The 22,866-nt window shown below is 39.7% G+C and overlaps 2 protein-coding genes across 12 annotated transcripts in view; one reads left to right on the forward strand and one right to left on the reverse strand.

The window, feature by feature from the left end:
- The window catches only part of NSD3 (nuclear receptor binding SET domain protein 3), a 93,394-nt gene extending 90,745 nt beyond the window's left edge, over window positions 1-2,649 (reverse strand). For 4 of the 7 annotated variants that reach the window (XM_016155259.2, XM_016155255.2, XM_016155250.2 and 1 more), the window contains exon 1: window positions 2,131-2,649. The gene's annotated coding sequence lies outside the window, so the exon portion shown is untranslated. The remainder of the gene's footprint in view (window positions 1-2,130) is intronic. The other 3 variants (XM_016155252.2, XM_036228729.1, XM_036228728.1) reach the window with 1 other exon arrangement.
- A 3,324-nt stretch (window positions 2,650-5,973) lies between these two features.
- Window positions 5,974-22,793, forward strand: LETM2 (leucine zipper and EF-hand containing transmembrane protein 2). Of its 5 annotated transcripts, XM_016155285.2 has the most exons (11): window positions 5,974-6,288; window positions 7,698-7,777; window positions 8,948-9,401; window positions 10,008-10,151; window positions 13,787-13,924; window positions 14,339-14,539; window positions 15,706-15,825; window positions 18,226-18,339; window positions 20,173-20,292; window positions 20,599-20,700; window positions 21,434-22,793. In XM_016155285.2, the coding sequence occupies exons 1-11, from the start codon at window positions 6,250-6,252 to the stop codon at window positions 21,494-21,496; spliced, it is 1,575 nt and encodes a 524-aa protein (XP_016010771.1). In that variant the 5' UTR covers window positions 5,974-6,249; the 3' UTR covers window positions 21,497-22,793. The 5 variants fall into 5 exon arrangements, with proteins under 5 accessions (XP_016010771.1, XP_016010767.1, XP_016010768.1 ...); XM_016155281.2 differs by lacking the exon at window positions 13,787-13,924 and having other exon boundaries at window positions 20,209-20,292; window positions 20,572-20,700; XM_016155282.2 differs by lacking the exon at window positions 13,787-13,924 and having other exon boundaries at window positions 20,209-20,292.
- The last annotated feature ends 73 nt before the right edge of the window (window positions 22,794-22,866 follow it).

A 22,866-nucleotide genomic window follows, 5' to 3' on the forward strand; every position in this document is an offset into this window, starting at 1 on the left:
TGAAGTACCACACTAACAATAGTCAATTCAATATTTTCAAAAGACCAAGAACACATCCTAAACTTCTATATAATAACTGAAAAGATGTTGCATTCAGATTAAATCAATATGCAGTACAACTGGTTTGAGTCCAACATATTACAATTTTAACAAGCTTTCCTGGTATTAGAGAAGTTTCAATATCAATATGATGGATTAAAGTTTAGATTACCCCAATTACAATTACAAAACAAGAGGTCACATACATTTAATCTTTTTTAATATGAAAAGAGGCTCCACATATTATCTACTGTAAATTTAAACTGCCTCCAAACTTGAGAATATTAACTACTTATGTCACATAGTAATTACATTTGAATACATTAAAGAGTTACTGTAGCTTTCCTGAGTAACCTGAAGTTCCCACCAAAAAAAAAAAAAAAATCGGCACCTCAATGAGGCTCTAAGAACTGCATGCCTACTTCATAGATCATTGCAGTGTGCTTAACTGGCATTTATAGATTGTACTGAGCAAGCTACAAGAAAGAGAAGGGATGGAGGAAACAGAATTTACAAAAAAAGGAAACACTTAACACATCCCTCACCTCTATGCAAGAGCTATCAGAAACACCATTTAAAAATACTACACACGTTTCTAATTTTCTAACATTCAAGCAGATAATCTATGGCAAGCAAATCTTCCCATCCTTTCTCTGCCCCACAGTGCTTTGCCAAGAGCACAGGCCCAAGTAAAATAACCGATGCAATTTCCTTGTTTACTTAAAGAATTGTAGAAAACATGTTGACAGCTTCAGAGACCTCTGAAACAAATGAATATTAAAAAGACTTCATGGTCATGTTTGGAAAAAAGAGTGGTAATGATTCCTTCAGCTAGTAAAAATACAGCCTTAACTTTATAAAAAGGGTTAAATTTTACACTGCCGTTCATTAGCATGCCTTATTTGCAACCAGAAGGAAGAAAAGGGGGTGGGGGTGAAGACAGCAAAACACACAAGATGGAAAACATCACTAACTCTTTTGGTGGCTATGAATAATTTTAAATTAGCCCAAGGAATGGAAGAGAAGAGTTCATGAATAGAAAGGGGGTTAACAATCTGAACTGGCCCCTTCCAGATTCATACTGATGTCGGAGAGAAGGAATTTATTTACACTGCAGTGCCAGGCAGCAAACATGGCTGCCCCTGCCCACTTTAAATCTGAATAGTCTTCACTTCCTTACCCAAATCATCAAATTATGGCCATGTCTTTCCGTCTTGCTACCTACTATAACACTAACATCTCCTCCTCCCTCAAAACAGTAAAATCCACACCTCCCCATTTCACAACAACCACAACACCATAACCACTAGTTTTTCTATTCTCCAGCCTTGAAAGAAGAGGTACAGAATACACACAAATATTGGAACAAAAGGCTTTCCCTTCCTAACACTTTAACAACCCGCTTCCCCTTCTTTTCCTTCCACTCAGTGGTGCTTGGTCGCTAGTTCTCATCCTTCTCAACATTCAGTTAATTTCCTTCCCGATCCCAATCCTAAGACTTCCAGTTTCCTGAGTCTATTTCCTATCTTCCGTTTGCATCCTGTCTCAATTATTTCTCATTCCTTTCCGAATCCACCTATTCCTCCACTTTCATTTCCCCGTTTCTCCTTAGATGCCCATTTCTCCGTCAAATTCTATCTCCTTCCTCCAGTCTTCTAGTTTCCACCCTCCACTCACAAACCTCCCTATTTTTCAGTGCGTCCAGGTCTCTCTAATCGTCTCCAAACCAAACTCTGCTCCCCTTTTCCTGCCCCTCCCCCGTTCTATCTTTATCCCCGCCCTCATCCCACCTCTACTCCCCAATTCCCAGCTCAGCGCCACTCCATCTCTTATCCCAATCCTACCTTCCCTGCCCCACCTCCCGATCCCCTCCACACCCCCCACCTTGCCATCTGCTCCTCCTTCCAGACTCCCTTCCAAGCCTTGCAGGCCACCGCTTGTACTTCCAGTCCGGCTAAGGTCTCTCTCCCTACCCAGGTCCCATCCCTATGTTGTCTCCTCCTCGTCGTTCCCTCCTCGGCCCTTCCTTCCTTCCTTCAAACACAGACACACAGACACACGCACGCGCGCACACGCACGCATTTACTTTACCTTCAGTTTGTTCCATTCTAACCCCCCGGCCGTGTCAGTACGATCACAGGAGAGACACGGAGGCCCGGAGTGGGGCTGGAGTGCGGGCGGCCGCAGGGGCCGCGGGGGGAGGAGACGAAACCAAGCTAGGCCGCATGAAATCCCCGGGCTAGATTTCCCCCGCGCCGGATGCCTCTGCCATGACCGCAGGCACGGAGGAGGGCCACGGCCGGGCCGGGCCAGGCGAGGAGAGGACGGGAGGGGAGAAGAAGGGAGACGAGGAAGGCTGCGGGTGGTGGGGTAGGAGGGGAGGCGGAGGGATAGGGGGGTCGCCGCGCAGCCGCTGCTGCCAGAGAGGAGCCTGTGGCTGGCGGCCGGGGCAGCAGGGTCCTCGGGGCTCCAGTCGGCCTTCGCACGCCTCTCCGCGGCAACCAGTGGACAGTTCCCCTCGGCCTCCGCCTCAGTCCTGGCCGTCGCTGCCGTCGCCGCCCGCTCCCGCCGCCACCACCAACGCCGCGCACAAAGCCCCCCCCACCCCGACTCTCCGAGCGCCGCCGCCGCCAAATCTTCAGCCCCGTATTGGCTACTGGCCGCGGCGCCTGCCGGGAAATGCAGTCCCAGGTTTGGGGCGCGGGGGGCGAAAGGAGGAAGAGGCCAGTCAGCCGGGAGGAGGGGCCGGAGCGAGAACGAGAAATGTGAGCGGCCCGAGGGACTCCAGACGAGAAGTGAGACCGAAGGCGATAAAGGCAGAGAGACAGGAAGGAATGATGCGGAGAGTAAAAACAAAACTAGAAGACAGAGAAGACAGGTTAAAGGTTGGGCCTGTGAAGTAAAATTGTGCTCGTGCGTGTTACTTATTGAATAACAGCACGCATTAAATACCATATGGTATTCCTCAGAGTGATTGTTATACAATCGCTATGTGTTAGAAATAACCTACAAACGGGTGCCCAGATAAGACGACCGGGAAAGAGTATAACAATTTATGCTCCTCCTTAACCGTCTTCTGTCCGACAGCTGTCAGAGAAGAGCTGCCTATTCCACAGGGTCTGAGTTTGGACACCATGGCAGCAATTTCAGACTTGAGCCTTGGGTGGCACTCTCCCTTTCTGCCATGGATGTTTCAGCCGGATGCTTCCCCCACTCCCTATCGCAAGCATTAGAAGATCTTGGCGGCATCTCAGTCTCAGTGGGGAAGCGCTGACCTCCCTAGCAGGCAGCCCGCCCCGCACGCCTTCTTCCTGCTCGCACTGCGAGCCCGGAGGCCTGTGGGTAACGAGGAGGATGTCAGAGCCAACTGCACCCCGGAGCCGGGGGAGCCCAAGGGCTCGGTGCCCGTCACGTGCCTGTATCCTCTGCTGCTCGCTGCCAGACCTTCCCTTCAAGGAATGTGAGGGCATTTGTCCTAAACAGAGTTCACGCAAGAGGAGGAGGAAAAGGGAGTCCAAATTCTCTGTAACCCTCTTTTCCTCCCCATCCTACAATAGAAGGTCCTGGGGGTGTGACAGTAAATTGGTCTTGCAGGAGTATGCAGATTTGGTGATATTTCCGGGGACTGTTGATAATGACTAGAACGTTGCAGCACAGAGGAAATACAAAGGAAACACGAGCAGCAATCCGATGAGGAAACCAAAACTCTGCTCTCTGTTCTGAGAATAAAAAGCCATATCACTACTACATTGTATTCTCCATTGACGTTATTGTGCTGGATCTATTCGGTACCGTTACAAGAAATTCCTTATATCTTTATCTTTAATTCCTACTAAAGTAAAAAAATTAAAGGATTCATTCAGATTATTTTAATGATTACTAATTATGTGTTTTTAAAAACATAATCCTGTTAATAATACTCAGGATGATATTCAGAATTAGCTTTCCCATTACTATTAATCATTAAATATTTCTAAACCTATGCTTGTGTACTACCTATGCTTTGTGTAGTACCAAAAGTTAAAGGAATCGATAAAAGCACATTTTTTATTGTTTTAAATGTCTTTTTGGAACAAGGGCTACCAAAGGAGGCTGCTGAGCTTATTTCAGCTTGATTGTTTTCTGGGGAAGAGCAGTTAAATTGGTCTTTTTTTTCCTCTCTACAATCCTTTCTACCTATTTCTCTCCTTTCCACTTCCCCATGTTAACCTTGTTTTGTTGATAAATAGTTGCCTTGACCTGACTCCTTGGATTTTAATTTGCATTTAAAACTATGTTGACAAGAATTTAAAATTAAAGTTATGTGAAGTAAATGCATAGTCTCTTCCTGCAAAACATTAGAAAATACATTGTTAATATTTGATCTGGAGCCATATTTAGGGAAATGGCTATTAAAATAATAATTTACATTTTTAGCATCTAACATCTTCTGAGGTTCAGAACATGCTTTCTCTTCTCCCTAGAAAATAAGCAGTCTAACACAATTCTCAGGACCAGAATTATGGAAAAAGAAATTTTATTTGTTTCTCTTTTGAAGATTAAACCCAAAAATTCCTTACATGATAAATCACTTGTCCTCAAAGTCAAAAAATTGCCAGTCTTAATAACAGGAAAAGACAGGCATTGCTTTGAACAAATCGATCTCAAGAAGGAAGATTCTTAACCCTTCCCTTTTAAGACTGGGATTGCTGACATATGGCCATGGTAGAAAATCTAGCTCATCTTTCAAGTACTGATCTTGGAATCATTCATCTGGTTTATGAATACTTAATGATTTTCACTGTGCCTGGTTGTAAGTGAATACAATGCATGAATAGGAATATTTCCTGGTGTAAAATGTCTCCCAGGGAACTAAGAGGAATATTTTTGCAACCCTTACAATCTTTTCCAGATAAGTACAGGGACATGGCAGTGCAGTGATTAATTCATGAAATTAATGTGAAAATTATAACTACCTGGCCTTTTACAGCTCAAAATATACCATCGGGAATTTTCAGGGAAAGAAAAGTAAAGAGATCGAAGCTTTGTAGGTTTTGTTAATTCTAGTAAACATACAACGTGAAGTGAAACCTTTATGTGGAAAGTTGGTATCAGACATGCACAAAGAGCCCTCTAGTGGCCAAACTGAAAAGTTTTGCCTATTTAACAGTTGATCCACTTAGTTACTAGTTTAAAAATACTTTGTGGATTAAAAACAGTCTGCACTTAAAAAATAAAACATGAAATTTAATACCCACTGTCTTTCAATCTTACAACCGTTCAGCCCATATGAGTAAAGTCTGTGGTCAGCTCACATGTTAAGAGAGGTGTTCCCCGTGAGAAAGCTATTCCTTGCAGCCTGGTGTTAGTCAGAGCCACTAAAAATATTGTCTTTCTTCTAGAGCCAGATAAAAAGGATAGAGATGACTTGGAAGCGAGAACATTTTTAGATCTTTCAACTTACCCAAGATGGCTGTTTCCCATCCCAAGAACTTAAGTGTCCCCCAAATCTGCAGTGCTCGATGTCACTGCATAGCTACAAGAATATACATTTTTAATGTTATTTGCGATTTCTACAGGAAGTACTGATCAGAAACAATATCTGTTAAGAGAACATTTACGAAGCAAATTATTTAGTAGAATTCAGATTTCCATATGAGGGTTTCATAGCATTCCAGTCTTGGGCCCTGAAGAAGGGAGAGGTATATTTTCCTTACCATTCCCGCCCTTTCTGCCACTCCCTCTCCCCACTGCTTCCCCCCACCCCCGCCGTTGCGCAGTTGAGGGGGCGGAGGAGGGAAATACAGGAAAGTGATGTAATTCGTGACTCCTAGATGGTTGCCATGGCTACTAACAGGCATATTACGCTAATTGTAGGGTAAGAGCTTCTTTAAAGCAGCTTTCAGTGAAGAGTTTCCAGGGTGGGTTAGTCTACAGCCTACAGAGTGTGGACAGGCAGAAAGATGTCAGGCTTGATCCCCCAGCACAGACTCTCCTTAAACTAAACCCAATAGAGAAATAAGTCATTTAGCCGGGTGGGAACCAGATCTTGCTGCTTCCAGGGCACCGCGAAGGACGCCCTCCTTCCCCAGAGTTTGAAAACCCATTGGTGGGTGGTGTCGTCACTCAGAGTGACGTCACCGGTGAGAAAGAGGTGGAGCCATAGAGACTTGGCCTCGGGCCCTTCTATCTTGGGGAACTGAGGAAGCGGGGAAATCGGGAAGGGACTGGATGACTAAGGCAGCCGTTCCGTGGAGCCGGCCAGAGGAGGTAGGGGTGGGCGGGTCAAATCCTCAGACTGTACCTTGGTGGACCGTGCCTGCCTGTTTTCGTGCGGAGCCCACTTCCTCAGCATCCGGCTCCTCCCAACAGCGCCCACTTTCTCCAACAGCTCTTGTTGCCCACCGCACTTTCCTCAGCCCTTGATCTCGTCTCCCTGCCCGCCCAACAACTTTGGAGCTCAGCTTCCATTCCCCCTCCTTCCGTACTTCGCTTCCTCCTTTCTCTTCCGTACCCCATACCCTGCTTCTCGTCTACCTTGCATAAACCCAGATCGTCGGCAAGGTTTTTCCCAGTGCTTGCAGCAATCCCGTGCCAAAATATAAAGAACCTCCCCCCACCGACCACACCACAGTAAACACAGTCTAACACACAACGCACATAAAAGCCACCGACGAAGGGAGACGAGAGCTCGTTTTGTCCCGGTATATCTTCAAGTGCCGGAAGCAAAGGTATTCGGGGGAGCCTAGGACCCCGCAGTGTGGGCGTGGGCGGTGCGTAAGCGCAGGTGGGTATCACCGCCCGGCCTGGCCCTGCCCCCCGCCTTGCTGGAGTGCGGGTGGCAGGGGACCCCACTGACGCCGGGATGGGGTATGACCTCCCTCCAGCATAAGACCACCGGCCCTTAGTCTAGGTTCAGATGTTCTAAGCTATTATTTGAACTCTTGGTCAAAATGTCAGCTCTGTGGTTGAGGTTCAGGCCAGGAGAGGCCCTGGTACTCCTTTCCCACCTACAGGAAAGCATAGTTGACATTATGAGATACTAAGGCTCATTGCTACCCTTGGGTGAGAAGCAGCACCACGTGATGGAAAGAGGTTTTGGGAAAGCTTGTTTGAAGGTATAACGCTCAGTTTGGGCTCTTCGGAGAAACACTAGCACAAAACCGGTTTACCGCCGCTTGGCTATTAGTAGGTACCATGTATATTTTCACTGCTACATAATGAGATTAGTGAGTACTTTCCATCTTTAAAATTTGGGGCTGCTGAGCTAAGTATGGGAAAAAGCTAATTGAAAACAAATCCAAGATATTTACTTTTTACCTATATTTTTAGGCTACCAATAGGTATGTCTTGCTCAGCTTCTTGAATACTTGGCAACCATTCAAGTAGATTACTAGGAACTAATGACCAGAAATCAAAATATCTTTGAAGACCATATCGCCATCTTGAGCAATCATATTAAAGGTCATTTCTATTTGTTGGGATCCCAAAGTACCATTCTCAAATCCAGGGCTAAGAAAACATTATTCATGATTGTTGGAAATGAACTTCGGATTTTACACCCAGAATTGAATATGCAAATATTTTTTCCTCCAATAGTTGTACACACTTAAATCCTGATTATGTTTACAATTGCTGTTTTTGAAATACTGAATTGTTTACTTACTCCTTCTGCCTAGGTCCTATGTTGGCTAGTTGAGACAAATATAAATATGGCCTTCTACAGTTGTAATAAAGTCTTAGCTATTGCCCGAACACGGTAAGCCTTAGAATTCCCTCCAATATTTATATTAACTTTATGCTTCTAGATGGAAAAGAAATATATAAAAAGGGTAGGCTTAGCACACAATTAAAGTTTTGTTGGCTTTAACTATGTTCGTTTTTAGGAAGCTGACATTTTTAGTGTGTTTAAACTTATCCCAAATCTTCTATATGCTTTAGAACTCAGGCTGAGTTATTTTGTAGATGTGTAGTACAGGTAAGATAATAGATGCAGTGATTTTAGAGTGACATCACTATAATTGATAAATGATACAAAAGGTATAAAAAAATAAAGTGGCTGGCAAACGAGTCAGTCCTTGGGCCTATATCTGCCCTAGCATGTCTGTTATCATCACTTTTTACTCCAAAGAATATTCACCGAGAACTTGCTATGTGCCAGATACATTGTATATTTTCCCTTTGGCCATTCAAAAGTGTTTTATCTTGACATGCTTCAAAAACAAAGAATGGAAAAAGCCATTTCTTTGCCAAAAGAAGTCTCTTTGCCAGGAAATTTCTTTGCGTAGATGATCTTATTTTTTATTTTCGAACAATCTGATGTGCTAGTTTAACTAAAGATTGTGAACTGTTGCAAAACTAGAATGTAGAGATCCCTGGCTGGTGTGCCCAATTTTAGTTCTTACTCCTAACATTCTTTGGAAATCTTAGGTGAAGATTCATTTTGACTGTAAGTGCCTCTTATCTGAGAAAGTCCGTGGGCACTATATAGACGAGGCAGTACTATGTGATTGACTAGCCCCTACAGGGACGGTGAAGTGTTTCATTCAAACAGTATTCCTGTTGTCAGTAGAACAGCTGAAGATAAACATCTTCCACCTATTTTAGGACAGTAGATAGAGACAGAACTTTCAAACATAACCCCTGGCAGGAAAATGTTAGCTATAGAGTTTATAACTTCTAATATAGCAATTATTCTTAGGAATTAACTTACTAATATTTCTCATAGAGTATATCATTCAACCATAAAACATACTGTTTTTCAACTGGATTAAAAAGTTATATTTCACTCACTAATGAACATCATCTGCTTTTAAAATATAGGCTTTAAAACTATTGTTTTATTTTAACCAGATACAGTATCATTTCTTTAACTTTTAAGTTTATAATAGTTTGTGCTCAACTCAGAGGATGTTGCTCTTTATTCCAGATTCCCTAGCCATTTTGTCCATCCTACCTGCTCTTCTTATTCCCCATCACTTGCATTTCTTCACTTGCCAGATTCCCATTTAAATAAAACATATATGAAGAACTATGGAAGCAAGAAGTACTCCTATGCTAGTCGGTCAGGCAATAAAGTACTTTGCTTACAAACTAGAATAGTACAAAAGCTACACACATCAACCTGCTGGCTACAAGAGGGCCCTGGTAAACCTCAGCTGGAGCAAACCCCCGAAAAACCACAGGTGACAAGCTCTCAGCCCACAACAGAAACTGGCATGAAGACTAAGGAAGAAAAGCAATCTTATAGACAAAAAATTGTGGATGAACTTAAATATTATTACCATGGATTCTCTTTGCTTTGGATTGACACCAAAGTTGCTGCCAGAATGGTTTGGAAGCTGTTGCATGGACAGGTGCTGACCAGACGAGAGAGACGAAGGGTACGCAAGAATCATATTTGAGAAAGAAATGTGAAGTTAAAATGGAACCAAGTTTTAAACTCAAAATTCATTTAAAAATTGTGAAGTAGGAATAGTAACTGATGTAAGAACCAGGATTTCTTACTGAGTTTCCTACTTGTCTTCAACTGACTTGCTATACAACGTTAGGCAAAGTTCTTACAATTTGTATATATTTGCCTATAGAATGGTTATGCGTGTGTTTTCTAATCTCTCCAAGGAGTTGAGGGTTTGATCGGTGCATCTGAAGTACAAACCATTGTTAATATACTAAGCATATGCATTTTAAAAACCAGTTTTAACTGATACTATATTATTAAAGTATGGATCCCTAAGTTAGATGAAAGCTAAGAGATACCAATAATGTTTTAATTGTCACAGACTTCCTTGAGGATATCTCAAATATTTAGAGCTATGGTAAAAAGAGAAAAAAAACCCACCTTTCCGTTTTATAAACAGCTGCAGAAAATGTCTAGTGTTTTTAACACTTTAAGAGCCTAAGCAAGCTTTGCAGTTTTAGGGTTTTTTTGTTGTTGTTTGGGGCAAGTCCTAAAATAATGAATATTGCACATGCATTTAATTCTTTAGCTTTTGAGAACTTGTGCTGATTTCTTCCGCCTGGTTCCATTTATGGTGTTCATAATTGTACCCTTCATGGAATTCTTATTACCAATGTTTCTGAAACTCTTCCCAGAGATGTTGCCATCAACTTTTGAAAGTGAATCCAAAAAGGTATGTGGGATTTTTAAACTTTTTTTTCCTGAGAATTTTTATAAGAGTTTATTTGAGCCCAAACTGATGACATATGCTATGGAGGAAGATCTCAAATGCTCTCAGATATTTTTAACTTTTCAAAAAAGTTAATAGACTTTATTTTTTAGATTTACAGAAAAAATTGACTGGGAAATACAGAGAATCCCCAGATACTCCCTCCCCCATTTTCCCCATTGTTAACATCTTGCATTAGTGTGGTACATTTGCTATAATTGAAGAACTAATATCTACACATTATTATTAATTAAAACTCACACTTTACACTAGGGTTCACTTTTTGTGTTGTACAGATTATGGGTTTTGACAGATGCATAATGCCTTATCTCCACCATCACAGTGTCCTACTGCCCTAAAATTTCCCTGTGCTTTACCTGTTTATCCTTTCTCTCTCTTCCCTCAACCTGTGGCAACCACTAATCTTTTTACTGTCTCTATAGTTTTGCCTTTTCTAAAATGTCATATAGTTGGAATCATACAGTATGTAGTCTTTTCAGACTGGCTTCTTTATTTAGCAATATGCATTTAAGTTTCTTCCGTTGCTTATTTCTTTCTATCACCGAATAATTTATCATTATATGGACATGCTACTGTTTATCCCATTCACCTATTGAAAGACATCTTGGTTGCTTCCAATTATTGACGATTATGAATAAAGCTGCTAAAAATACTCATGTGCAGGTTTTTGTGTGGACATAACTTTTCAAGTCATTTGGGTAAATACCTAGGAGGGCAATTGCTGGATTATATGGTAAGACTATGTTTAGTTTTATAAGAAACCAATAAACTGTCTTCCAAAGTAGCAGTACCATTTTGCATTTCCATCAGCAATGAATGAGAGTTTCCGTTGCCTCACATCTTCATCAGCATTTAGTATTGTCAGTACTTTGAATATTAACCATTCTAACAGGAGTGCAATGCTATCTCATTGTTATTTTAATTTGCAATTCTCTAGTTACATATGATGTTGACCATCTTTTCATATGCTTATTTGCCATCTGTTTATCTTTTGGGAGGTGTTTGCTCAGATCTTTTGCCTACTTTTTAATGGGGTTGTTAATTTTCTTATTGTTGAGATTAAAGAATTCTTTGTATATTTTTTGATACAAATCCTTTATCAGATATGTTTTGCAAATATTTTCTCCCATACTGTGGCATGTCTTTTCCTTCTCTGAGCCATGTCTTTCTCAGAGCAAATGCTTTTAATTTTAATGAAGTACAACTTATCGATTTTTGCTTTCTTAGATTGTGCTTCTGGTGTTATATCTAAAAACTCATTGCCAAACCCAAGGTCACCTAGTTTTTTCCCTAGATTTTCTCGTAGGTATTTTATAATTTCAAGATTTATATTTAAGTCTATGATCCATTTTGAGTTAATTTTTCAAAAAGGTGTAATGTCAGTGTCTAGAGTCATTTTTTTGCATGTGGATATCCAGTTTTACCAGGTCCATTTGTTGAAAAAAACTATCCCTTCTCCATTGAACTTTAACTTGTTTTTAATTGTTGAAAAATAAAGCAAACATAAATCAACTGTTATTGCAGTGACTAGTTGAACAGCAGGCATGGTTTATTCAGCAAAAGGACCTTTTAGTCCCCGAGAAGAGGGTGTGCTCATTGATGGTCACTGCAAAGGTCAAGGGCTAGAAAACCGAGGCAACTCCTTCATTCTCTTTATTCTGTGCCACTCTACCAGGCAATGCTATGAATATGTGAACACAATATTATGAGAGGACAAAGAGGGCAACTTTTAAATCAGATTGGGAAATGTTTCACAGAAGAGTTAGCTGTGGAACTGAGACTTAAAGAGTGGTAGAATTTCGACACAGTGTTTGAAAGGCATTCTGGATAGAAAGAATAGTACTTAAAATGGCTTCACAGTGTAAAAAAGTATGATACAACCAGAGACCACTGATCGGTTCTTTATGGTTGGAATACAAGGGGATCGATGGCAGAACATAAAATGAAAGTGATGTGTTGGGTCAGGCTGGAAAGCATCTACCACCCTCAGAACTTTAGACTTCACTTTTGACAGTGGTAAATAATAGAAAGTAAATTTCAGCAGAGGGTGGGTAACATGCTTAGATCCATGTTTTAGAAAAATAATTTTGCTGGCAGGAAGGATCGAAGGGGGTAGAGCCAAAGGAGGGAAATCAGCTGGAATAGCAACAGCATGAGAGAGATGACAAAGCTTAAATTATGAATGTGGCACTGGAAATTAAAACTTAAAGATCTATTTGAGATACATTCAAGGTATAGAATCAAATTGCAATATTTAACTTCCTGGCAGTGGTTGAATTTACTTATATTAAAAGTAATCAGGATGTAGAGTTAATACCATGGGATTCCAAGGAAAGCGTTAATGAGTACAGAAAGATGGGGGAATAGAGGAGGTGATTCATCTAAATATTCCTCTTTCTTCAACACTACTCATAGTGATGTGTACATCTATACACATCATGACCATGGTCCCAGAAAATACCTTCTTCTTTGCTTTGTTCCATGAAAAGAAAGATAGCAAACAAATGAGATTGCTAGCTTTCTAATTACATAAGAGCACAGCATTATGCATTTTTCTTTCATAGTACTTCTCCATTATACCATAACATTAATTTGTGGAATTACAGCATTATCGTTTAGTCACTAATGTTTGTTTCTTGTATTAGACTAGAGGTTCCATCAGGAAAGGAATTCATATCTGTTTTTGCTTATTTTACCTCTAGCACCTAGCACATGGTAGATGATCAAAAAAATGGATGGATGGATGGATGGATGGATAGATAGATATGGATATGGATGAATGAAATGGATGACTAAATGGGTTCTACTTATAGTATTTCCATTGTTTGACTTTTTTGGCTGAGTCTTTTAAGACCTAAAAACAATGATTGCTATGATTGGGTCATCATTAGAATCTCTCGGGCAACTTAATATGTATATATAGAACATATATATTTCTCTTTTTCTCCACCCCCTCTAAGTCCTGACTATGGTTATTTTGAAAATGCTACCACACTGCATTTCCGATGCTGAACAAGGATTTAGAAATTATGATCAACATAGTGTCTTAAGAGTGTACACTTAATTCTCTTCTGTATAGTGCTTTGTTCATATTTGTTATAGCCCTTAACTTATCGTATTGTAATAAATTGTGTCCATTTTACATTTCTTAAACTGTAAGCTATTTTTAGCATAGAGTTACTTTTCTAGTTTTCTTTGTTTGTGGCCCAAACAAAATCCAGGGCCACTCAGACAGAGGGTTAGCTCAACTAGTAACCTAGATGGTTTGCATCAGGTTAAGAAATAGTATCTCATTCTATATAATGACAAAGCCTCCCTTTGAGGAGACATTTTGGATCTATCATATTTATGATCATTGTATCTGTGAGAAATAAAAGGTAAGATTAAGGAGGCAAGTTGCCAATAGAGGCTACTTTTTATTTGCTCTGGTTCTCACACAACCCATTCAATTAGGTATGAAAATAATATTAATATAAAAATAGGGATGAACAATAACAAGGTGATAATTATTTTTTCTCATCTTTATCTACCAAGTTGTAATCATGAAGGACTGATTAACTGTTTCCTCTTTTATTAAGGAGGAAAAACAGAAAAAGACAATGGCTGCAAAGTTGGAAGTAGCGAAATTTCTTCAAGAAACGATTACAGAAATGACAAGGAGGAACAGGGCCAAACTGGGAGAGGACTCTAAGCAGTTCTCATCCTATATCAAACAGGTGTCAGTTTCTTATATGATACCAAACAGCTTCTGAGTTGGGAGTTATATGAATAATGCATGTCACCATGGATCTTTGTGCACAATCTCTGAATTTGCAAAAGTTATGTACATGTGGCAAACATTGATAGTAGTTTGCAGAAATGTCTATCTTAAAGCAACCAATGTGCTGAAGACATTGATAATTTCTTGGAAAGAACAGTAAAATTAGAGTCAAACTTCTGAACTATTCCTGATTTTTCAGTTGATTTAGGCTGACTTCAAACAGATTTCTTTACTCTTTATACCACAGGGCCCATTTCTAGATGTAAGATAGAATCCATAAATGCTTTGACATATCTTTTAAATAGTCTGCTGGGAAGGCTAATTTAAGTAGGAAACACATTTTAATTAGCCTTTTTGTCGCACTGCATAGGTCCAAACAGGCCACAAGCCCAGCACAAAGGAGATAGTTCGCTTTTCCAAACTATTTGAGGATCAGCTCACCCTGGGGCACTTAGATCGACCTCAGCTGGTTGCACTTTGCAAACTGCTAGAATTGCAGTCCTTTGGAACCAACAATTTGCTCCGCTTTCAGCTCCTGAGGAGACTGAAGTCTATAAAAGCAGATGATGAAGTAAGAGCTTAACTATAGCTATAGAAGATTAGTAAAGACATTGGGAGATATCTCTTAGGGTGGCTTTGTGTTGAAGTGCAGTCTCTTCTGTTAGGTTTGCTCATGGACCGTTTCTGGCAAAATGGGAGGTTTAAACAATACAATCATTACTATGACAACCTGAACTTTGATTACTCATTTCAGGAGTTGTTTATCATACTCTGACCCATTTTCTTTAGAAGGCCATCAAGGGAAGTTAGTAATTTGGATGTCTTGACTGGGACTAATCTAAAGCAGATAGAACCTACGGGGAAGGAACAGCAGCTCAGTAGGCTCCCGAGTGTCCTCTTGCTAAGGACAGCGCTCTACCTACACACCTCTGCCCCCTCCCACAGAGCTCGTGCCAAAGTAAATATTCCGCTCGGTGAGTTGGCCTGGTAAGAAGGGGTGGCAAAGCGTAATGCAGGGGAAGCAGAGCCTAGACATCTTATGGAGGAAAGGCATCATTTGGGCTATAACTACTAATTAGACTCCTTTAAAAAATGGAAAGAATCTTTCTTGAATCGGAATCAGCTGCTTTCAAGCATTTTGCCTGAGGGTGCAGGATTCCCAGAACTGAGAAGCATGATCCCACTGGCCCCGTTTAGATTTCAGTTTTTGCTTTCAGAACTGTGGAATAAACGGTACTGGTCCCAGAAATATCATAGTTTGGGGCCACACCAAACAGAAACTGTTACTCGTTGAGGGAGTTTTGTGAACCAGAAGCTTAGGGCTATTTCCAATAGTAGGGGAAGAACACTTCTGGGACACGCAACAGATAGTCAGCTTTTCAAGTGAAATATTTTTTAAAATGAATCCTAATGTTGCCATGAAAGGGAAGAGTAGCGATGTCACAAGCAGCTGAAATGAAAACCAAGAGTGGAAATAATTACTTTGGTGATGATGTTGGGGAGAAGTTATATAAACATCTCTGATATCATTAATACCTGTTGGCAGGATTCCCTTTATCTCAACTGCAATACCTTCCAAAGTCATTTGGTTCTTTAGGCTCCTGGCCTTTGCAAAAGTCAGTTCAGGGGACAAAGTGTGAAAGCATCAGACCCTTTGTTTCCCTGACTTTTTGCAATTTAGGAATTAGGTAAAATTGGAACAAAAAGATCCACTACCATTCCTTATATTTCTTTCAGATAATTGCCAAAGAAGGGGTGGATGCTTTGAGTGTGTCAGAACTACAAGCAGCTTGTAGGGCCCGAGGGATGAGATCACTGGGTCTCACTGAGGAACAACTGAGACAACAACTCAGCGAGGCAAGTAGTAGCTTTCCTGGGCCCTTTTTACTGGAACTCTCCTGCAATTTGCAGATTTTATTTTGTGATTTCTACTTGTCAGGTGAATCATCTTACTTGATTTGCCTTATTTAACTGAGCAGTGGGATGCTAAAGCAGCTAGAATTATTTTGACTGAGACATGATACTGTATTAGTTTTCTTTTGGTATATAACAAAGGATCACAAACTTACTGGCTTAAAACAACACCCATTTGTTATACCACAGGTCAGAAGTGCAGGCTGTGTTCCTTTCTGAGGGGTGTGGGGGAAGACTCTTCTTCCAAGCTCATTCAGTTTGTTGGCTGAATTTGGTTCCTTGCAGCTGCAGGACTCAGGTCCTTGTTTCCTCACTGGCTGTCGGCCCTGGGCTATACTCTGTCCTAGAGGCCACCTGCATCTGCAAAGCCGGCAATGGAAAACTTCTCATGTGGAAACCTACCCTCCACCCCCGCCCCTGCTCCAACCCATGCTTTAAATCTCAGACTGCTCTTGTTTTTGATCTCTAGCTCCAGATTTAAAGGCCTCCTCTGATTAGGTGAGACCCACCCAAATAATCTTCCTATCTTAAGGTCAGCTGACTTATGACCTTAATTATATCTGCAAATCCTGTCTCAGCAGCACCTAAGTTGGTAGTTTGATTGAATAACTGGGAGTTCTGGGTGCACCAGAGACTAGAACTCTCAGGAACACCTTAGAATTTTGCCTACTCCAGGTATTGTAAGGACTTGGGCAAAATCTCTAATATAAAGCCTATTATCTGTGTGAATCCATTGGAGGTCTAATCTTGCCTGGTGTCTCACCTGAACTTGCTTTCTCAATTAGTGTCTCAAACCAATGTAAAGGGTTAGCTTTGGTAACAAAGGTTTAATATTTTCCCTCAAACAGCATATTTTAACCAAGAGCATTAATGTTTTAAAACAGAAGAGTAACTCCTAATAAAATTCTCATTTCTATAACTGTAAAAAGTGCTATGAAGTATACACAAATTATTTGGGGATAGGAGCCATTATTGTGATTTTGAAACCACATCAGGTAGCTATTTCCTCTTACATGCTGGACCTCCTCTAGTTGGAAGATGACCATATCATAGAGACGTACTAAAATAATTTATTTCTTGAACACAAAGTATTAAGTGGATTCATACTGTTAAATTGCTTTTTTGAGAGGATGTACCATTTTACAATCACCACTACAAAGGAGTTGAGGATACTAATCCAACCATTTGATATATGCGGCTCTATGTACTGTTCAAAAAATCTTGTGTTAGGATGTGGGCAGACGTTTCATAGAAAGGAAAATCTAAAAATGATAAACATGAAACATCTTAACTTCATAGGAAGATACATTAAAACTATGAGATACCACATTCACCTATTATGTTGGCAAAGATCAGCGTTTGATAACACACCATATTGGTGAGGGTGTGGGGAGAGGAGCACTCATGAATTTCTGATAAAAACCTCCATAGAGGTTTGGCAATAGCTTTTTTAAAATACATTTGCTTTGATCTAGGAATTTTACTTCTACGAATCTATCATATGTTCCTGCATATGTACAAAATGACATATCCATTGCGGCATTTTTTATAACAGCAAAAGATTAGAAACAGTGTAAAATCCATTAATAGGAGTATAGTCAAATTAATCATGGCATTTCTATAAAATGGAATCCTTTACAGATGTTTAAAAAAGGAAGAAGCTCTATATCTACTGATAAGAATCAATCTCCAAGAAAAAATATTTCAGTGAAAAAAAGGAAGGATAAAAGAGTGTGTATGTGTTACTCATTGTGTAAAGATAAAAAAAAAGTATAAATATGTATATTTGTACATGCATAGGATATCTCTGGAAGGTTATATAAAGAACTGGTACCAGTGGTTGCTTCTAGGGAGGGAAATAGGGTAGTTAGAGAAGAGGGGTTGAAGGCAGGGTTATTTTCATTGATTATATTTTATCTTTAATCTTGTGTGTGTATTATTGATCTAAAAAAATATGTTTTTTAAAGCTTGGCCAATCTGGTACTTGAAAACTTACCATCTCATTCTCATTTTAATGTTTATTTCTTTGGTTATGAATGAGGCTAATTCTTTAATGTTATTTACTGTGTGTCTAAGAGAAGATACTTAGCTTCTTTGATCCACAATTGGTTTGAAAGTTTAAAATTGAACATTCTTTCTCTGAATCTGAGAGTGATCCCACTGAAGTGAGCTAAGTTGCAGGGTACAACCACTGGTACAGAAGCCAATTCTTATCATCTTTCTGCCATTACTTATCAGCATGCACCCAGGGAAGCTGTAAAACCAGGGAAGTAGTAGATAATCATGGGTCACATCCAGTTCTAACATTCTGTGATTCTATTTTATTTCCCTCCGATTCTCCAGTGGCAGGACCTCCACCTAAAGGAGAATGTCCCTCCTTCTCTTTTGCTCCTGTCACGAACCTTCTACATGATAGATGTGAAGCCAAAGTCAATTGAGATCCCACTAAGTGGTGAGGTGAGTAACTGGGCACTTGGAGAACCTGGATTTCCATACCACGGGCCTCTCCTCAAAGGTCTTATTTTCTATTGTAATTGGAGTAGGCATTAATTTTGGTGTATCTTTTGGAATTTGGTCCAACTGGCCTTAAAAATCTTTTTTAAGTTCCTAAAAAAAAAAAGGAAATTAAAATCACTGAAACTACCTCTAGCTATAGGATTGTTACTGCCTTTAATTCCAGCTTGATTTGGGAGTTTTACTAATCAGAGTTCAGTTTGTTCTTTCTTCTTTACTATCTAGTCTTCATTAGCATCTGTTGTTTGGCCCATCAGTTTTTCTCCTTTGAGACTGAATGGTTCTGTTCTATCATGTCTCTTTCATCTGTCCAGATTCCTATTCATTTTTAAGCAGTGAATGGCCAATCTAGAATGTAAACTTTTTATCTTCCTTTAATTCATTTTCTTAATCATTTTTTGTTGTGTTTAACTCAGCACTTTGTCTCATGGTATTTTACTGAAGAACCCAGGATTGGCCCAATTCCTAGAACATCTTGTTCTGGGTTCATCAGAAAGGGTCTCTCACTTTTCTACTATGTGGCTTCATGTCTAACTCAGAAACTGCATGGGTGAGGTAGGAAAGACCATTATAGAAGATGCTGCACATGTGGTTTAGTAGCTTAGACTAAGTGCTCTGGAGTGAGGACCAACCATTTTAAACCTCGGTTATGCCGTTGACTGCTTGGACAAGCCAAGGAAAAGCATACGAAGTCCAGCATGAAAAATGCGCTTCAGGAGACACCATCTTGCCTCCTCTTTTCATAGTTCCAGAGACTAATTTGAATTTCAGTTTTGTTCAGGAAGCATTCTAGGGAGACCGGGAGCAATTTTGGAGCGCAGACTATGTTCTAAAAGGCAGGCTTCTGGGTTCTTATTCTATCTTTGGTCTTTAAGACAGGCCAAAGGTGTTTGTCATTCTTGACTGCTGTCAGGAGCAAGGAAATCTTGGAATAGTACAATACTTCAAAGCTAAATCTGGGTTCTCAGGATTATTGTAAATAGGCATAAACTCTTTATCCAGATGTTGCTGTCTGGGAATGTTGAGAAAGACCTAGGTAGGAATTAAGGACAAAATAACAACCTCCTAGGCATTTTATTGTTTTTTTTTTTTTCAATACACATTTTTAAACTTCCATTCTCCATATATACAAAATAAGAACAAGTAGCATGATAGGTTCTGTAAAAATTTAGAGATATCAAATTGAATATTCTATAATTTTGGATATATGTAGCTCTTTTCTCTCCAAAGTGCACAAAGAAATTATTTCCAAAGAGCAGGGCTATATATTTTTAAAATTTAATTAATATAATTCTTAAAACCAGTTTAGCTCTTCTAAAATACCACCCCTCCCTCCATTTTCCTCATGTTGCAGGAGCTTCTATTAAGCAGCACCTACCATTTTAATAAACCAGGCAACTTTATCATTTATTGTTAGACACCAAAAACGATAGATGTCAATTTTGACCAAGTTATATCAGTTCTATTAGAAACTGATTTATAACTGAGAAATGGCAAGTTCGGGGTTTTTTCAAGACAGAGAACAGGGCCAGAATTGGCAATCTAGTAGCTTGTTGATGACTAAAGATCTAGAATCTAATTAGAATGCAACTTTTGTATGTAGGGTACTCAAAACTCAAAGATAATTAATACCAAGTTGTTGTTTCAGGGATATACTTCATATGTTACTCATAAAGGTTATACCTGGAAGAAGTTAGGGATTTAGTGGAAAGCAAATTGTGCTAGAAAGCATTGACGACTGTAGAAGTGATTCAGAGTTTCGGGAAGAACAGAAAGCTTATGCTTATATATTTATCTCCCTCGGCTCCAAAGACAGATATTCCTGTGGAATCACCTACTTCCCCTGAATCTAAAGAGAACATGGTGGATTTAGCACCTCCACTGAAGGATACTAAGGTTAGACCATTACTTTTCATATGATTAATTAGATTTAAAAATGAAAACAAGTTAATTTCTCTATTTTAAACACTCTTAATGAAACTGAACTTCAGTGGTGTTCTTTAATGAGGAATATTTATTGTACTGTTTGATTTGTTTTTTAAGAAAGTTCAACATTTGGCTATATGTAATTAGGTTCCAGATTTTGTCTCTTGAATTCTGTGCCAGAATATGAAGTATTTGTTACTGGTTCCTGGTAGTATGACTGTAGATCTAATACACATTGTTTTAAATCAGCAATCGAACTCAGTTCTAATGTTTAAGGATGAAAAATTTATGCAACTACTATCAATTACATCATCATCCATAACACTGTCAACACCTATTTCATTACCTAAAGGATCCATCACTTCTGCTAAAGAAGCTGTAAGTATTATCTAAAAAAAGAAAATCTCTTTCTCTCTAGTTGTTTTTAAGGGCAGTGAGAATATAGAAGTAAAACTATTGTAAAACACTGCACAGTTCTTCCTGTCATCCAAACAGGAAGTTGTAGGCTGAACTTTCGTCATTTTATAACCACTACGTTTTTAAAACTCAGTTATCCAAAAGCGGAAAAAAAAAAAAAAAAATCAACCAATGCAATTGTGAATCAGACCTAAACATGTTAAGTCTAGAAGCTAATTACAATATAGGCAGATTCTTATTTTTGTTTGTGCCAGATGGAAATAGTTCCCATATGTTGTGTATTTCACACAGGATTCATATGTCAGGAAATACTAGCAGGAAAGCAATTTAAATCTTAAGAGAAATGTGTGTAAATAAGAAATTACTTATCTATCCACTTTTTCCATTTGGGTAAAGGAATTTGGGGCAATAGCAGAAAGCATGACACGAGTAAACATAAAGGGGGTCATGGGAGAGAGTCGAACTGTGGAATGAGTGGCTCTACTGGCTCCTAAGAACCAAAGAAGAACACCAGTGAACACACAGATGGGGTCAACATCCAGGGGCCTGGTTTTAATGTTTTATTTTTATTAACCAAGGTAAATTATAAACACAGATTTGACTTTGGGTCTGTCATTATTTTGATCAAGAAAGTCAAAGAGGGACTCCTAAAGAACTTACACCAGTGCCTGAAGTCCTTATGTTTTGTACCTAGACACTCCAGGCCAAGTCACAAAAGTCAACTCAGAACAGCAAGGCTAGTTCGAAAGGAGCATAAGGACTACTGGAGGATGAAGCTCTCTCCGACTTCCTGCCCTCAGCAGTGGCATCCATAAAGGACTTCCCAGCTAAGACTATCTTGTTTGGTTTGAGAAGAGGATCAACCTCTTAGTCCTTGGAGCAGTCCTTTGAGGCCTTGTAACCATTCCAGATGATGGCAGGTCAGCAGTGAGACCAAGTTCAGACCATTTAGAAAAATATAATTGGAAAGAATTTCCTCTGTACCATTATGTCATCCCACTAAACTTTGTGTAAAGCCCTCCCCATATTGTTTTTATCAGCTTCATGTATCTGCCCCCATTTTTAAGGGAGGAGATTATTTGCATAATGGAATTAGTTTAGAGCCTTAGATACCTCTGCTTCCTGTGGCTTGGTAACCTGAGTAAGAACATGGAAACTCCAAAAACCATCCTAAGAGCACCTGACCAACTTTTTCAGTAGGACTAGTACCCTGGAAACAAAGTACCTTATGAGATGGAGTGGATATACTCCCTAGTAAGGTCTTTCTGAATATAAAGGGAAAGCTTCTTGGAGAATAAAATGGGGAGTTAAACAGACTGGCAATCAAAAAGGTTTGGCTGCTGCTTGGCTGTTCTGAGACACCCCCTCTGGGCTTGCAGGAATCTGGGAGGCTGCCATGATTCTAGCACATATGGCTTTCATTAGCCATCATTTTGCTAGGAAACATAATTAAGGGTTTAAGACTTAACCATTTGTTTGTGCTGGGCGTGTTTTTCTGGTCTGTTTGTCTTTCACAAACAAGACTATTTATTAGTCATAGAGGTTGTTAAAGTCTGATAAAATCCCTGTGCTACCCAGTAACAAATACTATGTTCAGATATTTATGTTTAGTGTTTTCAGTATTGTCAATACTGAAAAAAAAAAACCAAAACAAAAACCCAACATAATAGATTGCCATGCAGCTGACCAACAGCTCTCTTCCCTTGGGGAGTGCTTAGTAGGGAAAAGGTATTTTGGCCTGTGGGTGATGAAATTAGATTTTTTTTACTTCCTGTGAAATTGAAAGCAGTTAGATGGGAATTAATTAAACCAAGTAAAACTCAAATCTCCCTGTCTGGGATCACCTAAATAAGGACTGCCATCAGCATTTCATGGCAGGGATATGTGCTTTTACAAGCTTCCTAAGCCTCCTCTCCACCAGAGGACAAGCCACACCATGCCCTGCTAATGAACTCCAGTTCCTTGAGAATGATGAATCCCTACTATGCAGCATTCCACAGATCTCGCCATTGGCCTAGCAAGGTGATTCACAATAAATTTCTCCACTTTTAAAATGATGGGTGTTTATTTTAATTAGTTCACATTTCAAGTGTTGAGTGTGGGAAATGGATTAGCTACTTGTTCAAT

Source organism: Rousettus aegyptiacus, unplaced genomic scaffold (genome assembly GCF_014176215.1).
Source record: "Rousettus aegyptiacus isolate mRouAeg1 unplaced genomic scaffold, mRouAeg1.p scaffold_m13_p_11, whole genome shotgun sequence".
Taxonomy (NCBI): domain Eukaryota; kingdom Metazoa; phylum Chordata; class Mammalia; order Chiroptera; family Pteropodidae; genus Rousettus; species Rousettus aegyptiacus.